The sequence below is a fragment of the Aplysia californica genome, unplaced genomic scaffold (genome assembly GCF_000002075.1).
Source record: "Aplysia californica isolate F4 #8 unplaced genomic scaffold, AplCal3.0 scaffold00543, whole genome shotgun sequence".
Lineage (NCBI taxonomy): Eukaryota > Metazoa > Mollusca > Gastropoda > Aplysiida > Aplysiidae > Aplysia > Aplysia californica.
The window spans coordinates 412,269-422,268 of record NW_004797813.1 but is presented as its reverse complement, the minus strand read 5'-3'; the positions used below and the strand labels follow the sequence as shown (position 1 = coordinate 422,268).

At 40.6% G+C, this 10,000-nt stretch overlaps 1 protein-coding gene across 1 annotated transcript in view; it reads right to left on the bottom strand.

Moving 5' to 3' along the window:
- Positions 1 to 323: 323 nt before the first annotated feature.
- LOC101857434 overlaps positions 324 to 10,000 on the bottom strand; it is an 11,879-nt gene continuing 2,202 nt past the window's right edge. The window contains exons 3-9 of the mRNA XM_005106564.3: positions 9,163 to 9,321; positions 8,428 to 8,652; positions 7,158 to 7,274; positions 5,579 to 5,786; positions 4,062 to 4,189; positions 3,091 to 3,284; positions 324 to 1,805 (exon numbers count right to left, since the gene is read on the bottom strand). Coding sequence (XP_005106621.1) covers positions 1,430 to 1,805; positions 3,091 to 3,284; positions 4,062 to 4,189; positions 5,579 to 5,786; positions 7,158 to 7,274; positions 8,428 to 8,652; positions 9,163 to 9,321 — 1,407 coding nt within the window. The 3' untranslated portion in view covers positions 324 to 1,429. The remainder of the gene's footprint in view (positions 1,806 to 3,090; positions 3,285 to 4,061; positions 4,190 to 5,578; positions 5,787 to 7,157; positions 7,275 to 8,427; positions 8,653 to 9,162; positions 9,322 to 10,000) is intronic.

Sequence of the window (10,000 nt, the reverse complement as noted above, 5' to 3'; positions counted from 1 at the left end):
ATAAAACAAAGAAGAAGAAGCAGAAGAAGAAGAGAAGAAGAAGAAGAAGAAGAAGAAGCAGAAGAAGAAAAAGCAGAAGAAGAAGAGAAGAAGAAGAAGAAGAAGAAGAAGAAGAAGAAGAAGAAGAAGAAGAAGAAGAAGAAGAAGAAGAAGAAGAAGAAGAAGAAGAAGAAGAAGAAGAAGAAGAAGAAGAAGAAGAACAATAATAATAATAATAATAATAATAATAATAATAATAATAATAATAATAATAATAATAATAATAATAATAATAATAATAATAATAATAATAATAACAACAATAATAATAACAACAGCAAATGATGGTGGTAATTATATATAGTGGGAGGGAATTTTATTCTGATCGAGCAGCTGTCTTGAAAGACCTACCTCCAATTTTTAAGAAAATAGGCACCGTCTTTAACTTTTATTAATGGACCGTAAATAATTCGAGATGGAGTATACTCCGACATGTAGTGGATTAGAAAGATGTTGTGTTAGATCGCTTAAATACTCAAAGCACATTACTGCCACTTTGCAATTAATGTGGGGAGCTAATGTTGCTGTAAAAGCCATGGTGTTGTGTGTTCTCTTTTACATATAGGTCAAGGGGGGGGGGGTAGAATAACTCTCTAAGCTTGGTTCTGGAGTCTTTGTGGTTTATTCGTTAGTTCTGTTGGTATGTTTATAGAGAGCGGTTTACAAAATCATATACGAGAATATATAAATGATGTTATGAGCCTTGAGAGATGTCTCACTTTAAAAAAGATGCCATTTGTGCAATTCTTTGAATCTTCAAATATGCAATCTTACATTGATTTTGGGCTTTTGTGGTGCATAGACAATTTTTTTTTTTTTTAATATGATTTCTTTTTTATTTCTTTTTTAACTTTTGCTTTAAAAATCAGTTTAGCATTTCTAACATCAAATTCTGACACCAACGTTTTTCCGTTACATAAAAATATTGCGGTCTGTATTCAAATATTCCCTCATCCGAACAATACGGTTTTTCTTTTGCGATGATAAATCTATGTCAAGGTTTGATTCTTTCCTGAAGCTGCCATTTTCTCAGGGACTTCTAAGGTTCTCAAATCCATGCTCTCCTATATTTTCCTAACCCCCTCAACCCTGAGCCGTCATGTGGCATATCTGAACAGCAATTCCTTTCTACCACCCCACCCCCCTCCTCCACATCCCCGCACTTCCACAAAAACAATCTGCCCAAAAATAATTTCACTATTTTGGGTGCATCGGACCAGAGGTTTTTGTTGTTGTTGTTGTTGTTGTTGTTGTTGTTGTTGTTGTTGTTTTTGTTGTTGTTGTTTTAAACTTTCATATCATAATCCAGCATTATTTCCCCCCGCTATGCAAATCATGACGAGCTCGGCTCCATGGATCTTCATTGGCCTCGAAAGAAACCTCGAATCTTTTATCCCACAATAGGATCTGTGTACGCAGAGCAGAACTGATCGAACCCATCGCTCGTCCACGGGTTGGTCTCGGGGAAAGCTGTGCTCATAGCGCCGTACTGTAGAAGAGCTGCCTTCAACTTCGCTTTTGCCTCGTCCTTGAACTGCACGAATCCAAAATGTTCGCCACTCCAGCCTTTGAAAAAGACATAGTTCAGGCCCTTTAGAGGACCAGAAGCAATGGGACGGCTGTACTGCCCAAGTCCAACGCTCTCACCCAAGCTCGACACGTTTACTGGTCGATTTGCCAGAACGTCCGTGAAACCTTTGGCCTTTGCTGAAACCTCGACATCCCGAACCACGCTGTTGAAGTCTGAGGCTTCGTCTATCAGAAAGCTAAAAGAATGAAAGATACGCTGAGAATGGCGTTATCATAAAAAGTTACTACCGTACTGGGTACTTAACAAGAAATCGTGTAGAAAACTGCCAGCAACATTGGAAAATGGACTGTTATGTTTTCTGCACCTTGTGCTATTAAACAAGAAAGAACACTACTTCATGATTGTAATTCTTAAGTTTCCACTTAGTCTCATGCTGTAGTTGATGCATGTAGACGGTTTACCTGTTAATTCGAACTATTTTTCGTACATTTAATTGTAATTTTAAAAGACTGATTAACGATTCATACAGTTTTAGCCTACCGACAAATAGGAGAGGCTGAAAAGTCAGTGGAAAGCGAAAAAGTGAAAACAACGGGGGAAGGTTCAGGATGCGTGCGCCTGGAGAAGAGTACCAAAAGTCGCCACAGATGATTTTGAGCTTCAGGCTGATAATGATAAAAAATCACTTTTTAAAATCAAAATGTGTTTCAATTTAAAAAATGATAGTTCCACCATTTTTAACAATGTGTTAAAACAGTTTTCATTGATTTGACTTCTAAATATTTTGTTAAGAATTATCTTGAAGGTAGGGTATTTTTTTAAATGATGAAAACTGCTTTTAAAAGGTGTTAAAAACTATTCTTGAAGCGCGTTTTCTCTGCCCCGCTATGTTTCACCATTGGATTCTAATCATGATATTGATGTCAATTGAAAGCCTAATTGGAAATGGATTTTTTATGAATAAATACATTAGAAACAATTGAATCATCGTTTGTTTTGTTTTTTCAAGTTTGTATGTGTTCTAAATTTAAACGCTAATTTTCTCAAAATTATATCTTTATACCCAACAACATGTGCAATATCTCAAAAACTACTTGGGATCTCAAAAATGTGTTCACCTTTAAATTTCCCATTAGGTACAAAATGGTCAAAATCCGACTTTTAGTACCTTTCTCCAGGCACACGTACACGGAGGTGGAAGAAAGAGAGGGGGGGACAATAGAAGACAAGGGAGAGAGAGAGAGAGAGAGAGAGAGAGAGAGAGAGAGAGAGAGAGAGAGAGAATGAATTATAACCTTGAAGAGATGCCGTTCTTCCAAACAATTCTAGTACAGAAACAATCAAATGAATGATAAAGAAAGTTGTCGCTTTCCAAGTCATACAATTCAAAATGAGTTAATGATGATATCGAAAGAGGTATTGCTTTAAAACTGAAGGCAAACAATTTTTTGTCATAAATACAATGCAAAGTGTAAACGTGGCAAATGCCAGCACTGCAAAGCGTAGGAAGGTCACAGTACCTGACAGACATATCTCCGGAGTATGCCATGCTGCTGTGGTTCCAGCGCGGGTTGAACTTAGGAGCCGAGAGGTCACGGCCGTCTGTATATTGGAGGGTCTCCACCACGTAGTTATCGAAGAGATTAAAGCGATGGTCCAGTCTGTTGTTACCCGAGTCCCAGAGGTCTGCAATGCCGATATCTCTTCTACTGGTCTGGGGAGGCGTCGGGGAGGGGAGCGGAGTGCAGAAACGGCGGTCCGTAACAACTATATATAGCACTAATGTTTTTAAAAACTCATCACACCTCAACAGAATATTTTATAATATTCCGTTTTAGAGCTGAATAAAATAAACCATACAAATTAAGTGACTTTGGGAAACGATAAGAAAACCAAAATTTTTGCTACAGGAATCGACGTCAACCCCAAACAATGACGTTTACAATAGAGGCTTGAAGCATGTTATAAGAAACTCGCAGCACCGTGTTACGAACTGCTGGTGCTAGCCCATACTTTTCGTTGATTCTCTTTTGAAGGATGTTTAGTGCCATGCCTGGGATTGGAGAGCGAGTGTGCCACTGTTTTGTCCCATTCACGTTCCTTTCGTTCCGAAGTTCTTTCTAACTACTTTGCTTTTCGCCTGCATTGTATGGCGTGTGTCTTGTCAGTCAGCTTTGTTATTAAAACTATTATTGTTGTTTGGTTGGTTTTTTTGCGTTGTCACTCTTGCTGGTGCTGCTGTTGCTGCTGTTGCTGCTGTTGCTGCTGTTGCTGCTACTTGTGTGCCTGCTGATGCGATTTATAGTTCATCGTGACTCATTCTGATATACATCTAAGTCAAATTTAATCTTGAAAAGATAAGGGTAATAGGAGTTTTTAAAAGAAGTAGCCTATAAGGAACATACGGATACCCATCAAGCACAAGAGGCGGAATATCTAAGTGAGGTAAATGTGCCCTTACTGAATTATTTTCAAATCACGGCATGCTTACCTTCCATCGAAGAGCGTCCCAGATTTCCTTGTGGAATAGCATGTACGCCGCGTCGTCTCCTCTCACATTGACAGCCTGTATAGGTTTCTGAATGAGCTGTGCACCGAGCACTTGGGTGTAGAATTTAACTGCAGATTCAAGTACACAAAAAAGCAACTCCATCTTCCTTTTCTGATCGAATGTGCATCTACCTAAAGTATGATATGAGCTCACCATACTGCAGTGATGAAATAAAACATGGTTCCAGAGATGTGCGCCGCTGATGTATCAGCAACAACAAGAAGAAAATACGGGGGAAAAAACAACATATATCTATTTTTTAAACCTCCAGCCTCCGTACATGTTTTGACTACTGTTGGCTATTAGTTAGCCTCTAGCACACGTCATTTTGTGCAGCAATACGTTTAGAATTGTATAGGAAGAAAGAACTCCCCCCCCCCCTCTTCTCCGTCTCGCATCTCTCTCTTTGACGTAAAAGGTTACATTACATTATTCTTAATAGAGGTCATACATGCAAAAGAAAAGGGTTACTTTCTAAATTAATTGATGACTCTTGAAGTTTTTGCGCTTGTCTCAAGTTATTGGTATTATAATACAAGGCCAGTGTAATATCTTGGGCAAGTTTTTTATATATTTTTTATTTGGTCTTTTTTCCCAGAAACAAGGGTAATTAAAGCTTACAAACTTATCATTGTGCATGATAACCACAAAATGTGAACTCAATTCTCTTTCCTCACACCCTATCCCCACCCCAACCCCAGCTCCCCCCCCCCTCTCTCTCTCTCTCTCTCTCTCTCTCTCTCTCTCTCTCTCTCTCTCTCTCTCTCTCTCTCTCTCTCTCTCTCATATTCCTTTCTGTCTATCTTTATACCTCCTGCCTCCTTTCCCCATGCCTGTGCAGCACATGGCCTTTCTACATTAATGCTCATTTTACTGCATATGTGTCACGACGCGGTGGAATCAGGCTCTCGTCAATTTCGAGGCATATGGAGTTATTGGTATCATCTTAAAGCTTGTCCATTTGCCTTGCTTTTGATGAAAACAACATCTATTTATCTTGGATAGAAGTCAAGATATTGGTGATTGAAGGAGGTGGGGTGGCCTGGTTTCAGAGGTAAAATTAGTGAGAAAATGGCCGCCAAAGTTGAGTTATTTCCTAAATATGAGAGCCCGTCTAAACTAAAAATTGACATCTGTTATGCCTTAAATCAACGTTTTTCCGCACAACCCACACAGAAATGTGTTCTTTAAAGGGCGTGAAAGGTGTTAGCCAAAAAACAAAAATTCTATACAAATTCCCAAGCTTGAGGAAAAATGCCAGTTTCTATACTTTGACTATTTTGACGAGAGCCTGATTTCACCACGCTGCCTCACATATGTTTATGCACCTCAGGAGGAAAATGTGGGGTCCTGCGACCATGACTGTGTTTGTCTATGTGTGTAAGTGCGCGCACGTGTGCAAGCACGTTGTACAGGCATAAGAACAGCCACTGAGACACATGTAGTTTTATCCTCACCGGAAGTGGCCAGATCAGCTGTCCTTGTTCCGAACTGAAACAGTCCATACAACTGACCGCTGTAGCCGGCGTTCCGCTTGTAACTGTTGTCGCTGTAGTTGGAGACAAAGGCCGGACTGACAGCACGCCTCTTGCACCACTCCTCGCCGACGTGATATCGGGACTGATTCAGGATCTGAAACAGCTCCAGCTGCTCTCCCGTGGGGCCCTGGGGGACAGAAATATCATTTTAATAAGTCAGTAATTAACTTATTATTTTGTCGAAATTCAACTTTCAAATTTGAAAAAAAAGCAAGAAAAAAATGTTTAAAAGCCCCAAAAACACTCGGGTATGTCGCAAACACATTTTCCTTATTCCAAAAAATGCCATCCAAGCAGATTGGACTAATCTAGTAAGTGTGTATCCAACACGATCGACAACAACGACACCAGCGACGATGGAGAGAGGTAGAAGACGACCGGACAAAGAAGACCGGCGATAAAACGGGCATAGGGTGCGGACAAAAGGGAAGGGAGATGAACATATAGAATACAGGACTGAGAAATTCAAGAAGTGAGGAAAGAAAAGTGTCCACATGGTAGCTGATGAAGAAAAATATGGACCAAAGAGCAGGGGCGAAGCGTCTATATAATATCAAATAATCACTGCTTCCCTTTCTAATTTTGAAACATTGTCGCTGTCAAATTCATCCTTAAACGTAAACCTCATAAATTAAATGTAAAAAGACGTTCGTAACCAACAACGAACAGTATGTCTAACATTCAAAACGGTTTCACGGCCACAGAAATAGCCTCCTCACCCCTCTCGGGCCACTCCATAAGCAGTCGCAAGCTTTGATTAAGTAAGCTTAAAGTGAGGCTGGAATAGAGTTGAAGGGAACATATGCATGGCAGTCAAAGCTGTTTCATTGCCACATATACCCTGTTCACCCCTTTGGGGCCACAGTTAACATCAATCACAAGCCCTGATTAAGTAAGCTAACTAACACTGGTCGAGTCTACCTCACAAATGTGAGGGGAACTAACTCTTAATAATCTCTTGACTGCTGCTTGTGCTTGGGGTTTTTTCCTCGACTTTTTACCGTCCTATAATCAGATCGTGACTTCGATTATGACACCAGCTCCTGGCCGCGAAAGGCTAACAAAAACAGCCAAATGTGAAATTTAAAAAATAATAATTGTCATGTTCTACCAAAGAGTTAGACTCACTGGTAGATCTATAACATATAGATCTAGTACTGACATCTCTGCTTCTTTGCTTTGTGTTTATGTATTCACATCTAAAGTTAAGTTTAATTTTAGTGGGAACTGATATCTAATAAGATATTTTCCCGATTATTTTGGCGGTTGAACATACAATATGAATTCCGGATTTGTTTTCATTCACAACTCAGAGTCGCCGCCTCGAGTAAGATTCTTGTGTGATATCTACAGGCCATATCTGGTCCCATTTCACTTTGATTACCCTGTCAAACAAGTCAGCCTTCGCCCCTGCCAAAGAGAGAACAAGAATACAGTGCAAATAAAAGAAAATAGTGATGTCTGGAAAGAAATGTTTCTGGCGACTAAATACGAGTACCTTGAAATACGCAAATGAAACACCAGCGAAATCTCCGTCCGTGAACGTCACTCCCAGTTTTTCCTCTGGCACTGTTGCTCGGTCAGACTCGGACGCCAGCGGAACGGGCCGATTGACCTGTCGGGAAAACGAGCTGCATTAAGTTCTGACATTGTTTACCCTTGGTGGTGTCCAGTCTTCTTCCACAGAAATAGGGGCTTGCTAAAAGCTCTATTGGTACCATGATGAACTGAAATACGGGCAACCGTCGTTGGAATCAGGATATGATGAATGTGTGTGTGTGTGTGTGTGTGTGCAAATGGAAAGAGGGTGGGGGGGGGGATGATAGTTCATGTACCTACCCCATTCCTAAAGGTAGGAGGCGTTAAATCTGAGGTCTTCTTTCTCAGAGACACTGGCGCTTTAGAAATTGCCCTTATACTGTTAACACTTAAGACACCAGACAAAATGTCCACCCCCTCCCCTTTTCGTAATGTTCTGGTTATTTGAGAAGCAATCGACGTGCAAAGATGAAAGTCAACAACACAATCGGATATACGAACAATGACAAATAGTTTCGATGCTCAATTGAAAGCATATGCATTTTATGGTTGTGGGGGGAGGGGGGGTAGGAATTCAGTACATTAACTTCTAATTCAGTTTTCTTATGACGTTGATGGATGCTAAAACGACTTAAAGCGCATTACAAACGTCTTATACGTGTAACCATATTATTATATAAATACCAAATCTTTGACAGCAAAGATCATACCAAAATCTCACCAATACCTGAATAACATGGACAGTAGTCCACTAAAACCCATGGGCCAAATCGTTTGCGCTTTCCCATTTTAGTCCATCAATATAATTTGTCTGGACCCATCCAGCTTTTCTAATGTCTCTACGCTTCATGGACAGATGAGCACACTTCAAGCAAAAACAAGGGTTCTGATGACTCCTAAAAAACGTTTCAGATGAACCAGAGTGCTTTTCGTGTCCTGCCTCTCTTTACTTAAGTTTAACTTCCTACTTGCCGCTTAAAGATCATTTTTATGACTGGGAACTTGATCCGCTGATCAGAGTAACGACAACAAAAGAAAAGAGGCCAAAGACTGGGTAAATACACCACAATAGTCTTCCTTGTACATCTGACCATCAAAGTCTTTATGCTCGATATCAAACTAAATTGAGAGGCTGCACCTGCAGTTGGTGTGTAGTAGGCCCTTAGTCTATTTACTTTCCAAAACCCTCTAGAGGTTAATCAGAGAGCCTGAACCGCAAAGCATCGTACCCTGACGTTTGGCATGCCAAGTCTCGCAGCATTGGCCTCCAGCTCATGAATATAGTGATTGAAATTGGCCGAGTCTTTGACCCAGAAGCAGAAGTGAGGTGCGGGAACAATGGCTGGGCTGGTGTGCGGCTCATGAGCCCTGAACACTTCGCTATGGTTTCCTCGCTTCGAGAAGGTCTGAAGTTGGATAATGCCGTTGCCGAAAACGACGAATTCCCCACGCACCTGAAAGAAACGAGAGGTATGTGACCTTATAGCATAGTTGTATTCGTTTGTTTTGTTGTTTTTTAATCACTCAGACGCCTTGCCGATAACATGCATTGCTCTGACAGCAAAATCTGGCACAATTTAAATTGATTGTGAAATACAATAACATGCATGGGTTTTTTTTTTCAGTTTCCTCCTTGTTTTTGTTTCCAGATTCGTGGAAAGAAGATTACATTTCTCTGTCGTTGGGAGAGAGAGAGAGAGAGAGAGAGAGAGAGAGAGAGAGAGAGAGAGAGAGAGAGAGAGAGAGAGAGAGAGAGAGAGAGAGAGAGAGAGGGGGGGGGGGAGACAAAAAGTAGTATTTCACTGACTCCATTGCAGGCTCTAATTGCCTTTAATCTAAAAGAAAATAATAAAAGCATAAAGATTAGTTTTATTCTTAAATCATTGTAAACAAACATTAGGCAAGGGTAATACATGTACATACTAAGCTGATAAGCTAGTGCACACACAAAGTTCAGATCATACCTCGTAGTCTCCGCTGTCACTGATGTCCGGCACATGCAAGCTCTGTGGGTCCACACCTTGTGTCCGTGCCTCCAGAATCTCTTTCTGGAAGTAGCGGTAGTAATGGTCGTCTCCGTGAAGAGAGAAGCTGAGTTCTTTGACCTGCATACCTCCCAATACCTGTAAGGTCGTCGTGGGAACCACAAGAAAGCATATAGAATACCTTAGTTTTTAGACTTTAGAAATTTAGAAACTTCTTTAGAAATTTTAGAACTACAAAACTCGTAACAGTAGATGTTGTATGCCCCCATCGATGCACGTTAGATCATTTAGGAGGCGGGCTGTTTCGGCCCTGTCTGTCTGGGCCAGCCCTGTCGGAGAGGAATTACAACGTCCAGATACTCGTAGACTGGGATATTTGATCAGAAAATAGAAAATCTCCTCACACTAGAATCGAACTCATGTTTTATATGTGCGGCGGAAGAGCGGCTATAAGCACTACGTTAAAGAAGTCGTTTAAACGTTTGAAGAAGTTTGCAATCAACTAAAGGTATAAAGCAGTTATGAAAAGGGACAAATAGGATGGCTTAGGGTGACTGAGAGACCAGTGTAGGGTTCAAAATCATTTTCTTTCTGTAATAATATTATTATGGTCTTAACGCATTAATTCCTTGGACGGGTTGGGTACTAATTTTGGTTGGGAAAGGGAGGGGGGGGGTTACAAGAGAGGGGAAACGGGGTGCTGGTTTGAACGACTTTAGCCGGATCGAAAACTAATTTTTTTTTTTTAAAGAAGACCTCTAGGAACGTACTTCGTGTATTACAATCGATGGAGCGGTAGGACGCGCGGGGGGGGGGA